Source organism: Rhinatrema bivittatum, chromosome 2 (assembly GCF_901001135.1).
Source record: "Rhinatrema bivittatum chromosome 2, aRhiBiv1.1, whole genome shotgun sequence".
Classification (NCBI taxonomy): domain Eukaryota; kingdom Metazoa; phylum Chordata; class Amphibia; order Gymnophiona; family Rhinatrematidae; genus Rhinatrema; species Rhinatrema bivittatum.
This window is the reverse complement of record NC_042616.1, coordinates 600,237,777-600,263,867: the sequence shown is the minus strand read 5'-3', so window position 1 is coordinate 600,263,867 and position 26,091 is coordinate 600,237,777. Positions and strand designations below refer to the sequence as shown.

General features: G+C 41.6%; 1 protein-coding gene across 1 annotated transcript in view; it reads left to right on the top strand.

The window, feature by feature from the left end:
- TTC39C (tetratricopeptide repeat domain 39C) overlaps nt 1–26,091 on the top strand; it is a 184,433-nt gene that overhangs the window by 87,587 nt on the left and 70,755 nt on the right. The window contains exons 3-5 of the mRNA XM_029591144.1: nt 1,545–1,673; nt 16,523–16,637; nt 17,928–18,282. Of these exons, the coding sequence (XP_029447004.1) occupies nt 1,545–1,673; nt 16,523–16,637; nt 17,928–18,282 (599 nt within the window). The remainder of the gene's footprint in view (nt 1–1,544; nt 1,674–16,522; nt 16,638–17,927; nt 18,283–26,091) is intronic.

Sequence of the window (26,091 nt, the reverse complement as noted above, 5' to 3'; positions counted from 1 at the left end):
AATTTTGTTCTTAAACATAGCTCCCACCTTTTCACCCTAGGTACTAAGGTCAGGCTTACTGGTCTGTAGTTGCTTGGATTGCCTCGGAGTTCTTTTTGAAAACTGGTGTTGCATTGGCTGTTCTTCAGTCTTTTGGGCACAGTGGCAGATTTGAACGCTAGATTACAGATTACCAGTAGCAGGTTTGCAATAATGCCTATAGTCCAGACTCGCAGTGCAGTCTGTTTCTGGAGGGAACCCTTATCTGTGCCCTTAGTTAAGAGCTGCTGCTGTGGTTACTGAGCCAAATGGGAGGGGAAAGGCCTTAAAACGTGGGTGGAGTGGAGATTCCCAGTCTTATGCAGACGTATGGCACTGTAGCCTTAGATTGCACTAGTTCTGATTGAGCTTGGTAGCCCAAAAGGAGCACTTCTTTATCTAATGTATTATGAAACTGTTTTCAGTCCATCTGCATGATAAATATCCGGTTAGCCAGAGAGAGCTAAAATGGCCTGATTTTGGTTATTTTAGATTGTTATCTGGCAGTTTACATGCTTACTCTTAAATCAGCTGAAAGCAACATTTCCCTCAAAGCAGAAGAATTATTCTGTTGGTAAATAAATTACTTTACAAAGTAAAAGAGACAAACAGGGGTTAATGCATAAACCACAAAACTCAAGCCACAGGGCAGAGTGTGGCCATACAAATTCAAACTTACAGAGGCCAATATTCAAAGAGTTGTCCAGGTGACTTTTGGAGTTTCTCTGACAAATATTTGAATATTTCCCCTTGCTTTCCGACTAAATTTTGTCCAGACAGTTTTGTTACTCACACAAAATTGAGCCTGAGTATAGAGAGGCAGCACTGGGAGCATTCCTGGGGCATGGTTTCACTTGTTCTTGGACAGGTAAGTCTGGTTGAAAATTTACCTGTACTGAAGTTACCTTTGTCTGTGTATGTTTAGTATAAATGCTTATCTAAGCATGCTTTGCTGAATATCCAAGCAAATTTACCCAGATAACTTTCCTGCTCATTGAATTACTCAATATTGGCCTCACTGTGTTTCAGGATATAGGAATTATCCTGTAGGCCAAGGAGAGAGAGTTTTATCAAAGCCCTCTGATTATAATCACGAGTCCTCTATTTTTTTTAGTAGCATTTTTATCCTATTTTTCTGAAGGCAAGAAGGCTTATGAGGTTGCTGTTTGGGTCCCTCCTAATAAATTTGGAGGTTGATATTGGAAAGAGTTTGAGATTTAAATTTTCCAGCCCTCTGATCAGTGAATAAAAAGAGGGACAATGGGGAGAGATGATACTGATATAAAATTAGTTGAGAAAATCACAATCTTAAATGTAAAGAGATTGGCACTGGCCAGTACCGATACTGGTCTTAAAGTGCCACATTTAGCTTCCCAGGTTTGGGCTTTGTCCTGTCTCTTCTGCTTATTTTACTTCTCTAGCATATATTCTCTTTTGTAGTCTGTTCTGTAAGAGTAAATAGTTCTTTTTTTTTTTTTTTTTCTTTTTCTTTCTTGTTCTCTCTTTTGTCTCTTTATTTTTGGAAGAATGCCATGATGACCTTTGAGGAAGAAAAAATGCAAACAGCATGCGATGACTTAAAAACCACCGAGAAGCTATGTGAGAGTGAAGAAATGGGGGTCATTGAAACTATCAAGAATAAGATCAAGAAGAATGTAAGTATTGTACAGCAGAGGTGACGTGTATTGGGTGGGGAAGGGTCCCTGAACTTGCTCCCTACCATCGTGGCTAGAACCCAGTCTGTAGGAGAGGTTCCTGCAGGGACAGTTTGGTGGAACATGGGCTAAGTTTAAAGAATGACTTGAGGCAGAGCAGGTGGTAGATCTGGAGGAATAATATGAGTGAGGGGGAGGGGAAGAGAGACACATTGTGCATGTGTTTTTTAGCTTTCCCTAAGGAGTGCTTTCAGTGAGGAAACCCTGGATGCAAACACGGAGTGATTTGTCGTCTCAGCTACTACAAATCACTCCTTGCTTTGTGCAACCCACAGCATGGTTGGTAAGGAATATTAAGGCTTCTTTTTATGGCCTCGAGTATCTCCCAAAATCAGGATAGTGGGCCCTTTCTTCTCCCCTACCACAGTAGGAGAATATGCATTTGTATCTGAACGTAACTGATTGAAGTTACAATGCCTGACAAATTGTTTAGGAGTTTTTGCAAATTGAATATGTAAAAATGCCATATGGGAAATTGCATGCAGAAACAATGCTGTAACTCGTTTGAAACCACCATGACTGAGGTTACTGCTCAAGAGTTTGTCATGCTAATTCAGCCATTTTTCTGTATTACATTTAAGATGAAACAAAATATAGGGAGGCTAATTTTCAAAGGCGTTTCTATGGGTAAAGCAAGTTTGCTTTACTGTAAATGGTGTTTTCCATAAATAGCACAATGAATTAGCCATAACATGTGGGTGATGTCGTCCAGTGGCACCAAACAAATGTCTTTCATAGCTAGTAGAACTTTTAATGTGCTGAGCATGTGCAGGAATTTACATTCAGGTGTTGCCTGTTGTGAATGAGCCCCCTGAGTTGATATTTAGAGCTAATTCTCTAGCTAGGTAGTTGATTTTCCAGGAAGGTGGGTGGGTGTTTAATATGGCTAATTCATCCTGCTATCTACAGAAAACATTTATGGTTAGCAAACTTGCTTTTTCCTTCGATAAGCTGGACTGAATTAGCCATAACATGGGAATCCCAAACTAAGGGTTGCTACGGAGTTTTGATTGAATAAGCAACCCAGACCCCACTGTGAAGAGTAGACTAGTGGCCGAACAGGCTACACAAAACTGCTTGTCCAAATTTATCGTCACTCTTTGAAAGATTGTCCAGATACTAATGGGGCATAAAGGTGTGTACTAATGACCTTGTTGCAGCTTTGCAGGTGTCTTCAAGAGGTACGGCTCGCAAATGAGCCACTGATGCAGCCATGATTCTAACTTGATGAGCCTTGACAGTGTCTGTCATTTGAAGACCTGCTAGGTTATAGCAGTATGTGATGCAGACTGCCAGCCATTTGGACAGTGTACGTTTGGCTACTGCTATGCCCAATCTATTGGGATTGTAAGAGACAAAAAGTTGAGAAGTTGGATGAGGCTGAGTTCTTCTCTTGTAGTAAGCCAAGGCCAGTTTACAATCTAAGGTATGCCTTTATGTGCATGAAGTTTCGGGAAGAACATATACTGTAGTTGGCATGATGGTTTGATTAATATGGAAAGCTGATGCAATCTTTGATAGAAACGGTGGGTGCGGAGCACCACCTATTGTGAAAGAATTGCATATAAGGAGGATATTGAACTAAATAAAGCCTGCAGTTCTCTGACTCTTCTAGCTGAGCTTGCTGGTGTCAGGAATATTTCTTTTCATGTTAGAAACTTTAATGAGGTAGTCTCCAACAGTTCAAAGGGCAGCTTCATCAATTGTGCCAAGATCACATTCAGATCCTACGGACTGGGAGATTTCACAGCTGGTGGTTTAGTATGCTATAAGCCTTTCATGAATTTGGACGCTAATCAATGGTTTGACCGTGGTAAACTGCTACATGGCACCGAGACTCACTTTTACTGATAAGGTGGCAGGGCCTGATTCAGAAAGTGAGAGCAAGTAATTCAGTAAGACGGTAACTTTAAAACAAGCACGTAGGTGCCCATACACACACATGGGTGTACGAGTGGATATATGCTGGAATTTTAAATCATGCACGCAGTTGCACGTGTATGATTTAAAATACACCTAACGCGCACATGTGTGCTCCTGCTGTTACTTGAGCAAACGTACTTTGCATATCTTTCTTAGGACTTTGTCAGCTTTAATGCGCACAGGTAAGCAAATTTTAAAACATGCTTATGTGTGAAGGTCATTGTCAGTTTTACTAATTAGTCTACCGGTTTGCCCAGTCTTATCTCGAGGTCATTCAGACTCTTCTGGTTCTTTAGTCTGCACTCCTCACCCTGGCATGTTAGACCTAAAAAGCGATTTCTGCAGACTTACACGTCGTCAGGAGCAGCAGTAAATATACATGGCTAACGAGCTGCCGCATGCTGGGGCCGCCGTATTTAAAATACAGATTTACACGTATAACTGCTGTGCCTGTCACAGAACACCCAAGACACGCCTTAGCTCTGCCCCCTTTTGTTTTTTTAAACTCGTGCCTGCGTATATACACGCATAATTTCCAGCTTTTAAAATATGCATTGCATGCGGCCCAGATACTCATGTGTATGGACCTTTTAGTGCGAACACCACTTTTAAAATGCACCTCTTACTCTTCTGGTTTGCATGCGAACAGATTCAAGTTGTGTGGAAAACCTTTCTAATTTGAAACTGTAAGATCTTCTAGTTGAAAGTTTCTGGCAGTCACTAAAATGTTCTGTTTCTTTAGTTAAGGTAAGTCTTTTATCATTGAGCATTCAACATCCAAGCTGTCAAGCTGAGAGAGTAAAGGTTTGGATGAAACAAACTTCCCTCTTCTTGAGTTAATGAGCATGGATCTGATCTGAGAGATATCAGAGGATAACTGGAGAGCTGTACTTACATATGTGAACCAAACTTCTCTGGGTCATACTGGAGCTATGAGGATCAGACAAGCTTGGTCTTTTAATACTTTTTGTACCGTTCCTGCACTGATGGAAAAGCAAACATAAAATGTACATTCCAGTCGGGTAGAAAAGCACCCTGAGCAGATCTGAATTTGCTGGGAAAAATGGCACAAAACTTTTCTAGTTTTCTATTTTGTTCTGATGTACAGGTCAATTGTTGGAAATCCTCAGAGATTGAACAGTCTGTTGGCTATAGATTGCTGACGGGACCATGCGTGCAGACAAAATTCTGCTGAGGCAATCTGCGAACATGTTGGAGATTCTGGGGAGGTTTACTTTGCAGTACAGCTTGATGTCTGCATGCCAGTTCACATATTTTTATCTCTTCTTGGCAGAGTGTCCAAGTACTTGTGTCGCCTTGTTTGTTTACATAGAACATGGCAACCTGTTCTTGTCTGTTTGGATGAGAATGTCCTTGTCTTGAAGGAGGTGAGTGAAAGTTGTAGAATGTCTCTTGCTCTCAACTTGTGGAAATTGATTTGAAATTGTTTCTTCAGGAATGATCATGTAACTTGAGTTTGAAAGGGGCCTGTGTGGGCCCCCAACCTTTTGTGAAGACATTCGTTACTAAAGTCACATGGTGAAGAGTTTGAAGCAGTGGTATTTCTTGTTGCAGAATGAAGGGATCAAGATACCAACTCAGTTCTTGCTTCATTTCTGTTGAAATCTCCATTCTGTTTAAGGGCTGAGTAAGCTGGTCCTGTTGGAAGCGAAGGTCCCACTGTAGGAGACATATATGCAGGCAGGTCAGATACTATGTTGATTGATGCGCCATGTGACCAAGAACAACTAGCACTTCTTTGGCAGTTGACTGGTGAATGTTGAGCAATCTGTAAGCCAGTGTCTGGAGAATTTATGCTTGATCCAAAGGAAGGAAAGCCCTTTCCTGCAGAGAATTTATCCATGCCCCAATGAACTGGATTTTCTGGGAGGGAATCAGTCCGTTTCTTGAAATTCACAAGGAAGCAGAGCGACTGCAATAGGCGTATCAATTTCTGCAGTAAGATTAGAACTCCTTGGGAATTTACTGTCACTAGTCTGTCGTCCAGGTAAGGGAAGATCTGGATGCCCAGATGGCAAGGTTGTGCTGCTACCAAAGCTAGGAATTTTGTGACGTCTCTCAGTATGGCTGAGAGGCCAAAGGGAAGAACTTTGTACTGATAATGAGAAGAATCCAGCATAAAATGTAGGTATTGCCAGTGGAAGGGGTGGATGAGAATGTGAGCATAAGCATCTTTTAGATCCAGAGCATACATCCATTTCCCTTTCTGGATGAAAGGGAGGATTGTGTGGAAGGAATTTGTTTAGACTTTCTCCTGGGAAGGTATATGCTTGTTGAGGCTTCTTAAATCTGGTCTCAGTCCCCCAGATCTCTTGGGAATGAGGAAGTAGCATGAAGTTAGAACCCCTGGCCATGGAGAGAGAGGGAGGAGCAGATTCTATTGCTCTCATTGTTCAAGGAGTAACTCCACTTCCAGGTGGAGCTGTGTCGAGTGAGACAGATCCAGACTGAAGGGCAGAGTGGTGAGAGAGTGCAGGAAGCTGGGAGAAATGCAGGTGATATCCAAATGCCACGATTTTGAGAACCCACAATCTTTGGTGATCTTGTGCCTCTCCTCTGGGTAGTGCTGTGTAGAGATCGCTTTGGTTCTCTACCAGTTCAGAGTTGAACAGTCTTTTGTGGGAGGAAACAGAGCAATGGTGTGGGTGTATAGCTCCCCCACATGGAAGAGAGTATTTGGTAAGTTCCTGTGGTATATAAAGCCAGATCACAATTTTCTAGTGTAAATTTTGTTTCCTCTTCAGGGGCAGCATGCCCATGGCTGTCCACTGATTTTTCTGTTTGTCTTCATACCTCCATGGAGACTTTTATTCTGGATAAGGGAGTTTCTTTTCACTCTCCCTAACTTATTTTGATGCTGATTTCTTTGAGCTCTTGAGTACCCATTAACTAGGGACTCTGTTATTCTCTTTGCTTCTCTAACATCAACATTTATTTTTATTTTTTATTTAGTTTATTTTACTTTAGTTTTTTATTTTCAGAGATCTTCGATTATAAGTACATTGCTGTAAACCGTTTTGATCAATATTTATATTGGTAAACGGTATATAAATACGTTAAATAAATAAAATAAACATTCGTTCCTTGTGAAACATTAGAGAGCTGTCCAGATATTTTTTTTTCAGGAATGTATGCAAATTGTAAATAATTGATTGAACTGCAGCATGCTATCTCCGAGCATTCGGAAAACCTTGTTAATAAGGGTAGGGAGAAAAGCATTACCATGTAGTTTAGATACCATAGATTATAAGCAAGAACCGTTAAATGTTGTGTCTGAGTCTAGAAGACTTGAGGCCATTTTAGATTTGTAACTAACGATAAGGCCTCATCTGAAATCAGTGATAAGGGCATTTTACAAGCTGAAGTTGAGACCTCTGACAAATTTATTACCCCCAAATCATTGTTGATCTATGCTTCAGAGTTTTGCCAGCTAGACTTTTGAAATAGCTTGTATATTAGTCTGGCAAAAAATAGTTTTTGTGCACTCCAGCTGGTATAAAATGCTGCCGTAAAATTGTGTGGGAATTTAGTATCTGAGCACATTACACCTTTCTCTGACTCTTTATTGCCTACCAATCAGATGGCAGCTGAAAATTAAATAGTTGTGATACACAAGTTGCTTTACTCTGATACTTGAAATTTAGTGAACAAGTTATTGTTATATGTGCAGAAGAGAACTTTGTAGTCAGTAGATAATATATTTTTATTATTCCTTCCCTGATTGTTTTTAAGTTAGTCATCGTGGGTTCGAGCTTTCTCTTGTGCTGCCCCTACTCTTTAGAAATCTTCCTATAAAAGCTTTGCAGTAATGTCTTATTTTGTATGTATTACTTTTAATTGTGTGAATTGTTTGTTTTTAATTGTATTATGAATGTTAATCCTCATTGCACATATTTTTGGAATTGTGGAATTGATTGATTAAATAAAGGGAGAGGTCCCTTCACTGTGAAGGAACCAGTGGATCGTCAGTATCCAGAGGAGTGATGACTTATAGCTATCCGGAGGAAAAGAGTTAGGATGGACCCCCAACGAGGCCCATGTTTAGCTGATGAAAATTTAGGAGAAGAGTATAACAGATAGTGTTCATCAAATTTTATCACATTTCAAGAAAAGAAAACCTTCAATGTGATTCTCACAGATTAATAAAGTTCATGTATGTACTTTTGCTAGATTTATAAGTTATTAAGCATCCACTTAGCTGTGTTATAGCGTCAAAAACTAATGTATTCCCTGAGGTTTCTTTCAAAGGCAAATGCAGATGCAATGTATCGCCCAGTTTCCATCGAAGCTTCATAAACTGAATGCCCGATTATAGTCCGTGTTTCGGATGAATACCTTCTTCATGGGGCAAGTCGGTTATTGATACATGTCTGTTTGTTCAGCTCCTTTCTACCATTTTCCGGTTACGTATTGCATCTGCATTTGCCTTTGAAAGAACACAGCTAAGTGGATGTTTAATAACTTATAAATCTAGCAAAAGTACATACATGAGCTTTATTAATCTGTGAGAATCACGTTGAAGGTTTCCTTTTCTTGAAATTTGATAAAATTTGATGAATACTACATTAGAGAAACAATAACAGAATTTTTTGCACAACAAAATTCTGTTTTATTAGTTTGGATTGCACACACATGAAAAAGATAAAAGATATGAATGACCAGTGATTATACAGAATGGCTGAGTTAAATATGCGACAGCACTTACGATGACGCCCAGTATGAGGTCATCACTATTCAAATACCACTATTGTGAACTTTGAGGTGCGATAGTTACATGTTAGTGGATTGTGTATTGTTTGACTACCACCTGGCATGTGATTTCTTAGAGATTCGGTTTTTGTAGTGATATTACGGAAGTAAAAACTACATCCCATAGACTTGGAATTGTCAGAAGGGGACATCTGTAGAAAACAAGGGCTTGCATAGAATTGGATGCCTTGCAGAAGACTGCTGTTCTGGTCCCATGGAGAGGAACTGCACTGCCACGTGCTGTTCCTTTATGTGAGCCATTGTTTCTCTAAGCTTTTCTCTGAAGAGGTTATCCTGAGGCAGAGCATGTCTGCCAACTTTTCATGAACCTTGCCAAGTTAGGGTACTGGCTCTCAACCAGGCCACTTGGCAGGCTGCAATGGAGTTCGACAAGGAGCATGAGGTGGTATCAAGTGCCTTGTAGGCAGGTTGAAGAAGGTGGCGTATACACTCTTTGGCATCCAATAGTGGTTGAGTGCATGCAATTCCGCTATCGCCAGCTGTATAAAACTGTTTCAGTTTGTGTACAATCATGTAAGTACCGGACCATGTAGAATTGATGAGCAGTTATCCATGCATTAAATATGGAGATTTGAAACATCTTTTTGCCAAAATTGTCCAGGAGCCTGGGATCTTTTTGTAGTGGTACAATGAATATATTTTCTTCACTGTTTTAAGAGTGGATTTTACCACTACTAATTGGTGAGGTAATTGTACTATTCCAAAGCTTGAGGATTTTTTTTTTTTAACTCTGTACTGAAGGTCAAGTTTTCTTGCTATTGGAGCACAGGAAATGGGATTTTCTCACATTCTTATTTATAAATCTTGCAAGATATGATGAACCCGGATCACTGCTGGGTCCACTGGAGCTTCCAGAGTCTGGAGGAAACACAAGATATCTGCATGAGGATATTTGCCCTTATGTACATTCCCTCCAAGGGCTTTACCTAATTTGTCCAGAAATCTGGAGGGGATTGGTGAGAATTCCCGTTGATCCCCTTCTAGAGGCGAGGGAACACTGATCCAGGACTCCAGTGTTGAATCTGGTGATTGAAGAGGGATCCTCTGTCGTCTTGGAGGAGAGAACTCCTGGTGCACATCCTTGGAGTGGCTAAAGTCTGTTGCATGCAAATGCCATGGGCAGGGAGCCCCTTATGGGGGGGGGGATCTAATGGAGACTCTACAGGTAGTGGGGATTCCAGGACTCTCTGTCATAGAAGAAAAGATGACAGATTGGAAAGGAAAGGTTGTATTTGACCCTCCTTATCTTTAGCCACTAATGAGGTAAATCTTTCACCTACTTAGTGGCTGACGTGTCCTCTGATCTAGTGTAGGTAGTGGAACATCATATGTTACTAGAATGGAATATTGCAATTCTTCTGGACTTTGTAGAATTTGAACTGGAGGCAGAATGGATATAAAAGGCACCAGAGAGCAAATAGGATCTGGCATTTCTAGATGCAGTGCCTGTGACAGCAATTTCAATGGTGAGTATGCTCTAATAATCGGTGGTGAAAGGGGGATCCTATCCCCTTCTGCTCCTGTGACAAGCTTGCCCTGACCCACAAGCATAGAGCTGCGAAGGAAGATTTGCAGTAGAATGCATCATTGCTTTCAGTGGTTTAATGGGAAAATGCATTGACCGATGTTCTGAAGCTCAATGGCAATGGGATCTTATGCGCTGATGGAACCAATACAGGTTTGTTCTTGGATGAAGCCGATGAAGTCTTGTGCATTGACAGCATAGAATGGAGTCTTGTGCGTTAATGGCACCGATGCACCATGCATAGACTGTGCAGATGCACTCTAGGCTCTGTGCTTTTTTTGGGCTTCTGCAGAGTGGTGCCTCCTTTTCTTTGACGCATGGTAGCTATGGTTTACTTGACCCCTGAGGATTTGGCCTGTTTGGGGAGATATTTTAGATGAGCTAGAGCTCAACTTTATTCCTGGTGTGGCAGACGAGGCTGTACTTAGGGAAGCAAACCGACTGCGGCTTCTTTGAGATTTGCACAGTTCCACCATTTTCCGTGCCCTAGGCTGCTGTTTTTGTGGGGACGTCTGTCTGTAATTTAACAATTCACTTGGTCATGGGATGAACCAAGAGAACAGTAGCAGAGTTCGGGTCCATCTGTAATGGACATTTTCCTGCCTTAAACACAATCTTTAAACTCATTTACTGTGGTTTAAAAATACCATCTTGGAAGCCCAGACCAGATATATTCCACACATTAGAAATGGCGGAAGGGAGGCTAAACGACTTATGGCACGGTTAAAAGGTGAAGTGAGAGAGGCTATAACAGATAAAAGAGCATCTTTCAAGAAATGGAAAAGGGATACAAATGAAGAAAACAGGAAACAGCATATTGTCAAGCTAAATGCAAAGCATTGATAAGGAAGGCAAAGAGAGAATTTGAAAAGCTTACCTTAGAAGCAAAAACTCATAGTAAATCTTTGCTACATTCAAAGTAAGCTTGTGAGGGAGTCAGTTGGACCACTTCAGCACCAGTGATCATCAAACTGTATGGTTTGATATCGTAAATAGGATATGGAGAAGTCGCACGAAGACCCGAGTTTTGAATTTCAAAAATACGGACTTTGTTGAAATGGGGAAGTACCTGGAGGTAGAACAGAAGACTGGGAAAAATGAGAGAGGTGGAACAGTGGGACAAACTAAATGGAGCAATTACAAAGGCAACAAATCTATATATTAGAAAAGTTAACAAAAGCAAGAGAGAAATAAGAAACCTATCTGGTTCTCAAAGGAGGTGTCTGATATAATACAAGCAAAAAGACAGCATTCAAGAAATATAAAGGATCCCAAAAAGAGGAACACAGGGAAGAATATCTGGTGAGACTAAGAAAGTAATCAAGAAAGCAAAAAGTCAGGCGGAAGAAAAGATTGCCACAGAGGTAAAGCAAGGTGATAAAACCATTTTTCAGATACATTAGAGAAAGGTCCGAAGTGGTATAGTGAAATTGAAATGTGAAAAGAATAAATGTGTGGAGAGAGGTGAAGATATGGCAGAAATATTACATACTTCAGTTCAGTGTTCTATAAAGAAGACTCTGAACATAAGAACATAAGAAATTGCCATGCTGGGTCAGACCAAGGGTCCATCAAGCCCAGCATCCTATTTCCAACAGAGGCCAAACCAGGCCACAAGAACCTGGCAATTATCCAAACACTACGAAGATCCCATGCTACTGATGCAATTAATAGCAATGGCTATTCCCTAAGCAAACTTGATTAATAGCAGTTAATGGACTTCTCCAAGAACTTAGCGAAACCTTTTTTGAACCCAGCTACACTAACTGCACTAACCACATCCTCTGGCAACAAATTCCAGAGCTTAATTGTGTGTTGAGTGAAAAAGAATTTTCTCCGATTAGTCTTAAATGTGCTACTTGCTAACTTCATGGAATGCCCCCTAGTCCTTCTATTATTCGAAAGTGTAAATAACCAATTCACATCTACTCATTCAAAACCTCTCATGATCTTAAAGACCTCTATCATATCCCCCTTCAGCCATCTCCTCTCCAAGCTGAACAGCCCTAACCTCTTCAGCCTCTCCTCATAGGGGAGCTGTTCCATCCCCTTTATCATTTTGGTTGCCCTTCTCTGTACCTTTTCCATCACAACTATATCTTTTTTGAGATGCGGCGACCAGAATTGAACACAGTATTCAAGGTGCTGTCTCATCATGGAGCGATATAGAGGCATTATGACATTTTCCGTTTTTTTAACCATTCCCTTCCTAATAGTTCCTATCATTCTGTTTGCTTTTTGACTGCTGCAGCACACTGAGCCGACAATTTTAAAGTATTATCCACTATGATGCTTAGATCTTTTTCCTGGGTGATAGCTCCTAATATGGAACCTAACATCGTGTAACTACAGCAAGGGTTACTTTTCCCTATATGCAACAACACCTTGCACTTGTCCACATTAAATTTCATCTGCCATTTCGATGCCCAATTTCCCAGTCTCACAAGGTCTTCCTGCAATTTATCACAATCTGTTTGTGATTTAACTACTCTGAATAATTTTGTATCATCCGCAAATTTGATAACTTCACTCGTCTTATTCCTTTCCAGATCATTTATATATATATATTGAAAAGCACCAGTCCAAGTACAGATCCCTGAGGCACTCCACTGTTTTACCCTTTTCCACTGAGAAAATTGACCATTTAATCCTACTCTCTGTTTCCTGTCTTTTAACCAGTTTGTAATCCATGAAAGGGCATCGCCTCCTATCCCATGACTTTTTAGTTTTCGTAGAAGCCTCTCATGAGGGACTTTGTCAAACGCCTTCTGAAAATCCAAATACACTACATCTACCGGTTCACCTTTATCCACATGTTTATTAACCCCTTCAAAAAAATGAAGCAGATTTGTTAGGCAAGACTTCCCTTGGGTAAATCCATGTTGACTGTGTTCCATTAAACCATGTCTTTCTATATGCTCTACGATTTTGATCTTGAGAATAGTTTCCACTATTTTTCCTGGCACTGAAGTCAGGCTCACTGGTCTATAGTTACCCGGATCGCCCCTGGAGCCTTTTTTAAATATTGGGGTTATATTGGCCACCCTCCAGTCTTCAGGAACAATGGATGATTTTAATGATAGGTTACAGATTTTAACTAATAGATCAGAAATTTCCTCATGTGAGTCCATGATGGTCTCCATCAGACCTCATGCGAGTCACTGATCAGCCTTATTGTTCCAAAGAAGATCTGGTCACCCTTCTTTCCTCCCAGTTGGTGTTGGCATTGCCACCATTCGAGAAGGTGCTAGAGCAGTGAATCCAGCTGGAGGTGGAACGGGTGCTGCAGGGCATCTGTCCTGTGGCACCGGAGCTGGTACCATCCGACCTGGAACTGCTGCTGGAGAATCTCAATGTGCTCATCAGAGTGTTACTGACCCAATTGGCATCAGGATGGCATCAGTGCTCATTGAGGCACTATAGCCGCCTCCTAGCGATTTATGGTGGTCATTGCCTGTTACTTGGAGGCAGAAGCTGCGCCCAGGCTGGCAGAGATGCTGAGGCCTGTAGCCCCTCTGTCTAGCTTTGCTGGTGCCTGCACCTCTGGATGAAACACCTAGGGCTTCATCCCTTGTTGCTTTCAGTGAGGATAAGGGTTCTTATGAACCCTGGGGGGATGATACCTCAGAGTCCTCCTCCGAGGGTTCTGAGGGTTTCCCATCAGACCCTTCTCTTAGATGCATGGTATAAGGCATGATGAGCACACTTAGTGTGCCAAGTCAAAGTTCTAGAAACTTTGACATAAGTTTGCGTGTAAGTTTACCCATTCTGAGTGGAGATGTTCCTGGGGCAGGGTTGAAGAGAATTAGCACTTACCACACATTTTTGGATGTTTAGAAGTGTGTATGTGAAACTCCTGAAAACATTTTGCATTCATTTTTAGCTGATCTAACTGTGTGCAAGTAGTTGTGGTACAATAATTTTCAAAGCAAACACACACACACACGTTAAGTATGCTTTGAAAACTGGTGTAACTTGCATGCATTTTTGCTTACTTTCTTATGCAAGCTTTTTAAAAATTACCTCTTTAATTGACTAGTTTTATAAGAAATCTTTAACAGTTAATTTGTTTTACTGATTGTTTTAGCCTTTACAGGCAATTTACGGTGATTGATGGCAATGGAAATATCTTTTAATGTGATGGCTGTTGACTGCGGGGGTACACATGAAATTTCCCTTGCTTCATTCTGAAGTTATATGGTCACTACACACAAACTGCATTTTTTTGGCATCAAGAGGGTTATTAATTAGTTATAGTAGCCACGTGGCTCAGCAATCGCCGAAGCATGACATCCTAAATCCTGCCCCTTTCAATCATAGTAGAAGTTGTGCTTTGGAAAGCCTGACAGATAATTTTATTGGAAAATTATTTCAGCACCCTGGCAGGCTTTCAGCCTGACTTGTCTCGCCATTACACACCGCGGCAGCCACTGTTCTGCCTAATGCATTACATCATCCAGAGGCAAGCAGGATTTCTAAGACAAACACCCTTCCCTCTTGGTCTTTGAAAATTTAACATTTACATTTTTACTCTATAAAGAGGTCGTGTTTTGGGAGCAATACGTGGTCTGGTTCACAGAATAATGGTGGTCTGTTAACATTTTCAATGTTCCACAGTAACACTGGCAATACTTGTTTTGAGAAGTAATTTCACTAGGACTAAGTCAGGGCGGTGCACACACTTGTCAATAAAACCCAAAGAGCAGTTTAGTGCTTTTTCTTTTTTGTAGCAACATCAGCTAGCAGTTCATTGTGCCTCGTCTGAGCTTCAAAAAAATTTGCCAGAAGCATACAAGATCACATTGGGTGTGGATGGGGAGGGGAATGTAATCTTGTACTGTAGTATGACTTGTACCAGGCAAAGGAGTTTACACTCCCTGCATCAGACATTTGACTTGCATCCTGGTTGAAATGGCGCTTAAGTAAATTGACAAGCTGGTGTCTCTTTGCTATACCTGTGAAACCGTGGAGGGAAGAGTTAGAGGGTAGTTACAGGGGTTCTCAACCCAGTCGTCAGAATACACCCACTCAGTTGGGTTTTCAGGATATCTACAGTAAGTATGCATGAGATAGATTTGCATGCCCTACCTTCATTGTATGCAAATCAATCTCATGCATTTTCAGTGTAGATTATCCAGAAAATCCAACAAGCTGAGCATCCCGAGGACTGGGTTGAGGACCACTGGGCTGTGATTCAGGAAGAAGTCCTGGGACATGAATTCACAGCTCTCCTCTTTGCAGACTCTCTCGCTGTGATCTTAGGCAAGTCACTTTAACTCCCTCTGCCTTTGTGGTTGGGATTCCTGGCTTAGACTCTTTCTCCTCATATTGGACCTGCTTTATGTTAGTAAATGTGCTTTGGCTCGTGGCCCTATGTAATACTATTAAAAAAAAATGCTATTGTGCTAACTTTGCTATTTTCTATAAATAATTCATTATGAGCTCCCCTGAAGCACTTACTGAAGTATAAACATGGGCATGTTTCTCTGAGACAGACACACTGCTTGGTTAGATATTTGATCCGATACGCACTGTATATAATTATTTTCAAAGTGGAAAAATTTTGCTTTTATCACCTGTCAGCATTTGCACAGCTTGTGCATATATATATATATTTTTTTTTTTTAATTTGTGGAGCTTGATATCCCTCTTTTGCAGAAAAGCTCAAAGCGGGTTAAAATTTAGGGATTTTTCACAGCCCACGTTGGGCTAAAGTCTGTGCTTTGATAGCCAACATTTTCAAAGCCTACTAATGTGCATAAGTCCTCTCTGAAAATTCATGAGTTGTCCCAGTGCATGTATGCATACACCCAGGCAATAAGGTTTTGCATGTAGTTCTATTCACACAGCTCCCTAATTCAGGGGTGCACTATCTGGCTGATCGAAGATACATCTGTGCTTCCTTCAAAGAAGAAGGAAAAAAACTGGCTGCACTGTCCAGGCTTGGCGCTGCGGAGGCACTGCCTGAGATTAGGATAAAATTGGACTCTTGTGTCTAAACATCAACTTCCTGATTCTTTCCAGTGCTTGACAACACTAGACAGAAACAGCTGATGTGTAAAAGTTTGATCCAGTACCAGTGTCCTGTGATTGACAAAGCATTTGATTCTTGCTCACCAGCCTTTTTAAAAATCAAATTTTCTGCATTTTTTTTTTTAACATTGTTCTTGTGCAACTTTGATAATACATAAAAAGCCTTTAAATTATTGAATTTGCTGCCTTTGCCTTATCTGGGCTGCTTGCCTGTTTGCACTACATCACACAAAAATGTTTTCATTAATGAAATAAGTTTGGCTGAAAAAGGAGCAGCATTAAAAAAAGAAAAAAAAGAATGTGGAATAGGAGCTGAGCTACATTTCAGTATCTTGCTCATGGTGGGTTTAATTTTGGGCAAAGGCTGGATGTTTCGAGATACAGGAGATAATCCACTCTTGTTAGAACAAAACCTTTTGGGGACAGGAATATTCTTCTTCCTTTCTCTGGCCTATTGAGCAGTGAATACAGCAACTTCTATTTAATTCTTGTCTTTTTTTTTTTTTCCCCCAAACAGGTGACTGCTGGAAGGTCTGCACAGTCCATGGTGGATCGGCTTCAGAGGCAGATTATTGTGGCAGACTGCCAAGTTTACTTGGCCGTGCTTTCCTTTGTCAAGCAGGAACTGTCAGGTGCATTGCAAGTTACATATTAGTAAAACCTCGAGGGCTGGCTCCTGCTGCATGAAGAAACATGGGGTGTGATGAGATGGAGGCAAGGTGCTAGATAGGGTATTAGGAAGAAATGTCCTCTGTAGAATCAGAACTCTCCCAGTGCACAGGTGCCTTTTGGCAGGAGACTGCCTAACCCCAGTAGAGTAAGTAAGAAACATCCTGAAAATCTTTACTAAAAGAAAAAAATATAGATGGAGATTAGAGAGACTTTATTTATTTATTTATTTATTTATTTTTAGCAACTGTCAGAGATACACAAAGATGCTGTTGGTAGAAGAGTTGCTGTTTGGGTCATATGCATAGGTTTTAATGTTCTCTGCAGCAGAGATACTAATATGAACCGAGAGATCACTCTCCCCACATGTCCACCATATAGTGGTTAGTTGTGCTGCCTATGTATACAACTCGGATATGTTAATTCAATGTAAAAGCCTTATAAATGGAGCTCCTCTGTCTTGCCTTGCATAGCGTGATGTTCTATCTCCCAAAACTTCACCCATTCAGAACTGGTTCTTTTTATCTTGTCTGGTAAGATTTCTAAGTGTTTAACCTAGAGAAAATCAGATTTGGTGCAAGCTTCAAGATGAAGAAAGAATTTTTTTTTTTTTTTAATAAATACGTCTTTTATTTTGTTTAAGGAGGCTTGGTTGAACTGGACTGGCGTGCAGTTGCTTTTAATGTTGGGTCTCTGCCTTGCTTAGCAGGGCTGAATGAGCACATCTTATGGCCTGAACTGTACTTGCAGTGAGGCAGCAAACTATGGGTGGCATTAGAGGCATCCAGCTTGCTGGTTAATTTGATCCTCATGTCTGTATGTGTGTTACACGCTCACACACTAAGGAGCTCCTCTGCCAGTCAACTGAATAAGTAAAGGCACGTCTCGTAATAAAAATGTCCCATTACCTCATGGATGTTTGCAAAAGGAATGTATTGTACACCATGGGTCTTAAACTAATTTGTTAGATAAAAATAAAGTACAGAAGTTTTGTGGATCCTTACATCGTTGCTAGAAAATCGTAGCAAAACTGTCCTGAAGTAAGCTGGGATGTCTCTGTTGCTGCTTTTTAAGTGGTCATTAGGATTTATTGAAAGATGACAGGTGGGTAAGTTGAAGTGGGGGGGGGGGGGAAGGAGAGATGTGCACTGTTTCTGGAGGTCTACATTCAGGATCTTGGATAACCTAGTTAACGCATCTCGTCTTTTTTGTTTTGAATGTCCTTTTTTTTTTTTTTTTCTTCTTCTTGCTAGCATACATAAAAGGTGGGTGGATTCTGCGCAAAGCCTGGAAAATTTACAATAAATGCTACGTGGACATTAATGCCCTTCAGGAAATGTATCAGAAGAAGCTATCTCAGGAGCCCTTGACATCCGACACCGCAAACGATAACCACGTTGCCGATGAAGGTGTAACGGAGGACACTCTGAACAGGCTGAAAGGTGCTGTTAGCTTTGGATATGGACTTTTTCATCTTTGCATATCCATGGTGCCCCCAAACCTGCTCAAAATCATCAACCTGCTGGGTTTTCCCGGAGACCGCCTGCAGGGGCTTGCCTCACTGATGTATGCAAGTGAAAGTAAGGACATGAAGGCCCCTTTAGCTACGTGAGTGGCTATATTGCACTGCTTTGCTAGATAATTTAAGTTATGAAAGTGGCTAAGCTGCGAGCGAAAGCAAAACTGTTACCTTGAAGGAGACATCAAGACTGGTAAAACAAGTCAAGATGGTGCTGTTTGACAGCTCGGTGTGGGAGGAGGGGAGGGGAAGTTTAAGTCTGTTGATGCATTGCAGTATTGAGATCTTATTGATAGTTATTTTTACAGACCACTTGTCTTCCTGTTTTTAGCGACTGGCATTATTGGATATAGTCCTCTTGGGACTGTGTTCATGTCATTCACAATTTTACAACTGGATGACAAGCAAAGATTCCTGTGGAAGACAACTTTTAAACTTAAATGTGGAAATTTGAAGTGGGGAGTCAATACATAAGGCGGATTTTCGTATAACATCAAAACAGTTTAAATTCACCGTATGTACTGACTTCCCCTCACACACACCCCCCCCCCCTTGACATTCTAATCTGTCAGCAATTCATTATCCTAAACAGAAAATCTATATTAGAACCATTCAGGTTATTGCAGAGCTGGGGCTAACCAGAAAAATATTTATGATGTGGTGGGTTTTGTTTTTTTTTTAAATCCCAATGGATATGATCTTCACATTTAATACAGGGCTTCCCAAACCCATACTGGGGACCCCACAGCCGTTTGAGTTTTCAGGATATCCACAGTGAAAATGCAGGAGAGAAATCTGCTTACATTGGAGACCTAGATTATGCTAATTCCTCATGCATATTCATTCAGACAAGAGCTGTTTCTGAGTTGTTTGCCCAGTTTTGATTGTTATTTATTCTGTACTGTTTATTTGTTTTATGTAATGGTTCAATGTTTGTTTGGTTTTTTTTATATATACCTATCGCGATGGTTATAGGTTTTCTTGAAATCTGCCCTGAACAATGTTGTTGCATTTGGTGAACTAGAAATCTTTTAAATAAATAAAATAAAATTGTGGATATCCTGAAAATCTAGTTGGCTGTGGGGTCCCCAGGACAGATTTGGGAAGTCTCTGGTTGTATGAATGCATTTGGTGGCGATGCAAAAAAAACCCCAACCCAAAACAAAACAATTGTCAACAGAGTTAATTATCACTCCGGTTTACATATCAACCTTGAACAAACAGTGACAAAATTGTCTTACATAGAACAGGGGGAGAAACTTGGATACAACATAAGTAAAGGGAAATATAACAAATCGAACTGTTAAGAGCTAAATGAATTGTCTAGATGGGGTGAAAAGGAGAAATCTAAGGGAAGGGGTGAAGAGGTGGGGGATGGAAGGAATGTGGGTTAACATTGCTTTAATGAGACAAAAATCAGTGCTGGATATCTTAGGCAGAGTAAAAGGGTGAGCTTAGGATTCTCCGCTTGGGAGGTGCGTCCGTGATGGAGTTGGCCTTGACAGTTATGAGAAGGCTTGTCTGAACAGTAGCGTCTTAAGTCTCTTCTTGAAAGTCGTAGGGCATTTTTCTTGTCTAAGTTCGGGAGGAAGCAAATTCCACTGTTTGGTGCCTGCGGCCGAAAGCGCTCTTCTGCCTAGGGAGGTTTTGATTGTAGGCGCTCTGAGAGTGTCTCTTTGCGCTAATCTAAGAGGACGGGTTGAAGTATGGATTTGCAGGGGGGTTGAGAGGTCCAGTGGGGCAATGTTGAGAATGGCTTTGTGAGTAATTGATAGAAGCTTGTAGAGGATTCTGAATTTGACTGGGAGCCAATGAAGTTTTTTAAGGATTGGTGTTATGTGGTCCCTTTTGTTTGACTTTGTAAGAATCCTTGCAGTTGCATTCTGCAGCAACTGGAGGGGTTTGATGGAGATGTCGGGGAGGCCATGGAGAAGAGAATTGCAATAGTCGAGTTTTGAAAATATAATCGCTTGTAGGACTGTTCTGAAGTCTTGAAAATGAAGAAGGGGTCTTAGTCTTTTTAAAACTTGAAGTTTGAAGTAGCATTCCTTTATTGTGTTATTTATGAAGCCTGTGTAGCTGAATTGATTGTCCATGACTACCCCTAGGTTTCTAACTTTGGGAGAGATGGGAGGAAGCAAAGTAGAGAGAGAGTTGTTTGGTGAAAGATTTCCATCTTGAGTGATTAGAAGGAATTCGGTTTTGTTGCTTTTGAGAATCAGGTTGAGATTTGAAAGGAGGTTGTTAATGGCGCAGAGGTAGGTATTCCAACTGTGTATAGTGCTGTCCAGAGAATCGGTTATAGGTAGGAGGATTTGGACGTCGTCTGCATACACGTAGTGTTGTAACTTGAGCTCAGAGAGGAGTTTACAGAGCGGGAGTAGATAGATGTTAAATAGAGTTGGTGATAACGACGATCCTTGAGGAACTCCGAGGGTGGAGCTAAAAGGAGAAGATTCTTTACTGTTGATCTTGACTCTGTAATATCTGTTCTGGAGGAAGGATTTAAACCAATTTAAGACAGTGTTTTTGATGCCGATTTCAGTTAGTCTGTCTATGAGACAATCGTGATTAACTGTGTCGAATGCAGCGGTTAAATCCAGAAGGATGAGCAGGCAGGGCTGTTTGTTTCCAAGGTTCATGAGAATCTTGTCTGACAGTGATAATAGGAGAGATTCAGTGCTTCGAGATTTGCGGAAACCAAGTTGAGCTGGGTAGAGGATGTTGTTGTTTTCTAAGAATTCGGAGAGCTGTTTATTGACTATTCTTTCGAGTATCTTTGCAATGATGGGGAGATTTGCAATGGGCCGAAAATTTGCAGGGTTATCTGTGGAGAGGTTGGGCTTTTTTAGTAAAGGTTTCAAGATGGCGAGTTTAAGAGGGTCCCGGGACGTGACCTTGGGATAAGGAGGCATTGATGATCTGGGCGAAAGGTTTAGCGAAGTTTTTGGCCGAAGCTATCAACAGGTTTACTGGGATCGCGTCAAGAGGGTGAGCAGAGGGCTTTAGTTTTTTTAGTATAATTTCAATTTCCAAGGCTGATGAGGATTTGAAAACCTCTAGTGTGTGTGCCTGTGTGGATGGGACAGCGGGTGGTTGGTTGTGTTTGGGGGTGAGAGGCTGAGAGGTGGAGCCCAGATGTGGTTGGGTAGAGGAGTTGATAGCTAAGTGGGAGGCCAGCAAGTTGGGTATTTTGTTCTTGAAATAAGTGGCCAGCTCGGTGGCTTTGTTCGATGCTTTGTCATCTGGAATTTCTGAAGTCGGAGCTTTGGTAAGTGATGATACCAAGGAGAAAAGGGCTTTGGGGTCAAAGGTAAAATGGTGAATTTTCTGAGAGTAAAAGTTTCTTTTGGTTTGCAAGATGGCAATTCTGTATTGGTGCATGAGAGATTTAAAGATTTGTAGGTTTGTCGGCGAAGGATTTTTGCGCCAGATCTGTTCTGTTTTTCTAAGTTCGCGCTTCTTTACCTCGTATTAGCTACAAAATTGTCAAACTGCTCAAACAGGCTTCAGATATAAGTGGTGATCCTAAACCTTGTAGATTATGGACCTTTGTTTTTATTTATAAATTCATGTCCTTTCCTCTGCCTTTCCATTGTTGAGATCTGAGCCCCATCCTTTCTGCATGTGACATCCACTTCACTGGGCATGCTTAACCCTGCCCAAAAGGTCAAGACTGGATAAAAAGTAATGGAAAGCGGAGGGGGAGAGAGCCTTGCTTCCTACTTACCCCTGCATTACAGTGGAACTTTAGTTGCAAAACTAGTGGGCGAGGTCTTCGCTCTGCCAGCTGTGGATCACAATATTATTTCATGAACAGGAAGCAGTGCACTCCAGCCTGCTTATCACTCTTTTTTAAAAATCAAATTTGCTTCCTGTTGCACTTTCCCCAGATCTCCGTTTTTCAGTTCACCTGTAGAAATTAGCTCAACTCCACTGTCGGCTCTTCACGTATCCAACGGTTTCCTTGCGTTTGCTCTAAGTTACTGGGTCAAGATTGGTGGTTTCTCGCTTCTTATAAATGTGCTAGTGGCAGTCGTTTGCGTATTAGTAGCGCAGGCCATGAGCCAAGCAAGACCGTTAGTTTTGTTGCGTCAAATGTACATGCAGTGCTGCTCTTATGAAATAAGAGATACCGCCGACTGGCATTAAAACTTGTAGGCGCTTTTAATTTTATTTATTTTTTTTAAATTTTAGCAGCTGTTGCAGCATAATTTTATTACATTTTTAATCTTGAAAAAAGTCACTCGGGGTAAAGTTCATATGCGGCCCGTGCACACAATGGAATGACACCATACAAAATTTAGAGACTGTTGGAGAGGATCTGTCAGTTAAGTTATTTGTGTGGCTGAGTGCCTTCTGATAATTTTTAATACCTAAAGTGCATTATAACAGGAAACCGGCTCTGCTGCATGTTTAAGCAGCATTGCTCTGTTTGTTCTGCTTCGCCATATGTTTTGCATGTATCAGTTTTACCTTTCGATCATGTGGTGATTGCTCCATGGGCTGAAGGGACAGGCTGAGCTAGTCTTGGATTTACCACATTCATCCAAGGACTTGTTGCTCCAGCTTCTCTAAGGAAAATAGACTGCCAGTCCTTAGATGCTGTGGAGGCAAAAGCTAGACTGGCTCATTCTATCTTTCATTCCATGGATCTCTCTGGTGACCTTAGGGCAAGTTGTATATATTGACTTTCCAGGGTATGCATATTTATCTCTTGCATATTCATTGCAGATATCCTGAAACGTAACTGGCTGGGGGACTCCCAGAGCACATTTAGAAAACACTGCTCTAGGTGGTTGCTTTCCTGGGTGTTCATATTTTCACTAAAATCATAGCTTGCTTAAAAATACAGCTCAACCCAAGCACCTGACAAGGAGCAATCCTGCAATTTGTTTTCGGTCTTATGTAGTAATATAGATGATAGCAGAAAAAGATCAACTAACCCTTCTAGTTTGCTCATTTATTGCTTTCTATGCTGCCAAGGATATATCCTGATTGTTAGCTATAGAGCATGATTGATTGTGGGAAATCACTCCTTATCCAAGACAGTTTATAGTCTTCCTCCATTTTATGCCACCCTTCTAGGTAGCTGAGTATGCAAGGCCTCTGTTTAGTTTAACCTAACATCCTTCCTCTCCCATGTTCAACCACAAGGTCCCACAATAATCCAAACAGCCAACACCACCAGTGCAGCTACTACCTGAGCATCTAGACTCCTAGGTTTCTGTTGCTTTTCTGTATGGTGTGATACAACCACCAGCCGTCAACATGAGGAGCGTGTAGTTGCCAGACCTGACTTGTGACCACCCACATTTCCACAAGGACTTCTAGCTATTACAGAGATTGCAGTTTGCAGGACAGACCCAGCAGTGTGAGTGCCTGCATTGCATGTATTCACCCAACCCACAAATAGTTTAAAACCACTGTTTCTCCAAGGACAAGGAGTCCTCACAAGCAAGATGACATCAGATGGAGCCTAGTCCCGTAACTTTAATATCTAGAACTTTGACCATGTCCTACTGGGCATGTGTAGAATGGCATGATACCATATATCTGTGCAGGGGCCTCTTCTGTCTCATCTTTTCTGTGGAGACTAATGATTATGGATCTTCCCGCAGATCTTCTTCGGTCCAAATTGGGCAGGAATCGCTTACCGTACAACTTCGTAGTCTAGTTTCTCTCCTTTAGTGTTTCTTAGGTCAGTTTTATGGTTGTTTTTATAAGTTTCAATTTCTTTTTGTCTCCTGACGAGAGGGTATTGGTTCTGGTACATAACGGGGTATTGACTGCTCAAGGTCATCACATTTTTTTGACTTTGCCTTTTTGCTTTTTCATTCGGTCATGGATAAGACTGCCATTGGCTTCAAATGATGACCCTGATGTGAAAAGGTCATGTCTATCATGGATCCGGATCTCCATGATAGATGTGCCCTATGCCTGGGGGTTATGCATGTCATCCCAGGGTGTTATCAAACCTCCATGACCTCTGGGGGGGGTGCCAGTCCCGATTTGGAGATCATGGAAAATTAATATGTGCACCACAAGACTGGCCCATCAGAATCTGCAGTGGAGCATCAACATCAGAAGACCCAGGAGCCTCACTGGACATTGGTGATGCATTGACATTGAGAGTGCATTGAACCCCCTTCGACACTGAACATCACAAATGACTGTGGAGACTGACCTTCTTCTGTTCCTCCCACCCAAAAAGGCAAAGCATCAGGTGAAGGCCAAGAAGCATTGGTCTCTGTCAATGCATGATGCCAGCAGCAGGGACATTCTGACTGTGGCTGTGAATCCTTCAAAGTGTTCCGGCAGAGATGAGCTCTCATTCTCCATGCAGTCCCAGGAATTGCAACACCCTTCAGGATTTGCCATTGATACAACTCTGGTATTTCAGGAAGATGTGGCCGCCTCCTGGTTTCCAACCAGTGTTGGTGTCTGCATTCTTTGAGGAAGAGCTGGACAAGAAGACCAGCAGGCCCTGGACAAAGGTAATGTGGAGCATCAATACCCCAGCATCAAGAACATCAGTGAATATGCAAACTGATGTCCAGCTGCTTTAGAGTCTCTAGAACTTCCTGCAGCTTTGTATCAACATTGGTACTAGTATCTGTTCCCTGAAGGGAACTGACTTCAATGTCTGTTGCAGCAATTCTTTCCAGCCCTTCAGGAGCACCTTGGGATCCAGTCTCCAGCAGATAAGTGCTTCCCTTTCTGAAGCCTTGTCTGCTGGCCAGGCAGTTTCTAGATCCTCGCCCCTGGCATACCAGTCAGGTTTGGTTTCGGAGCACTCTTGGGGGAGCAGCTGTACATCTTGAAATATTGATGAAGAATAATTCACATCTCCCCTCCGACTGCTCTTCTGTACCAGAAAGGAGGAAGTCTCCACCAGAAGACCTCTCCTTTGCTGGCTCTATTTATTTATTTGAAAACTCTTCTATTCCGCAATTTCCTAATCTCTGTCCAGCGCAGATTATAATTGTACAGTCATACAGAAAATGACAGATGCCATTTGGTTTCCTTTGCAGTAGGAAGATGAGACCAGAAACTAGAGTCTCTGCCATGAGGGATTGGTGCCCCTAGGCCTCAGCCTTTCAACCTGAGGTTCAGGAAAAACAAGAGGTACCAGAGCATGTGGCTGAGATGACCCTTCTTCCAATAGAGGAAGGGCTTTCTTCCACCTCCTCTGTTACATGCAGTGCAGGTGTCCAGGGCAGCAGAGGGCCCCCAAGCTACAGCCAGCATCCCAGTCAAAACCCGGGATGTGATTTTGACTGGATTACAGAGCGCATAGCCCAGATCCCAGTACCTGTGCTGGAGGACCTCCATGATGGAGGCAGGCTGAAATTTTATGTAAACTGTTGGCCCAGTGTAATTTTGGACACTTGGATCCTCAGCATAATAATTACATCTGTTGAATGTCCTTCCAGTCATTATTGGGATGAAGTCTCAACATCAGGAACTGCTACAAAAGGAGCTCTCCTTCCTAATAAAGACCAGTGTGGTTGAGCGTGTTTCCCTAGGAGAAAGAGTAAGGATTTTATTCCAATTATTTTCTGATTACAATGAAAATAGGTGGGTTCCATCTCATGCTAGACCTAAGGGCCTTGAACAAATTTCTGAAAAAGGAGACGTTCAAGATGGTTTCCCTGGGCACTTTAATTCCATTTTTTGAAAAAAGGCTACTGGCTTTGCTCTCTTGATCTAAAGGAAACTTACATTCACATAGAGAGATTTCCAAGTCAAGGAAACATCTCATTCATAGTAGGGGATTGTCACCTCCAGTATCATGGGCTATCATTTGGCTTGGCATCTTCCCCATGTTTCTTCACAAAATATCTCACTGTTGTGGTGGTGCGCATATGCAAGCTGGGAGTGTATGAGTTCCCTTA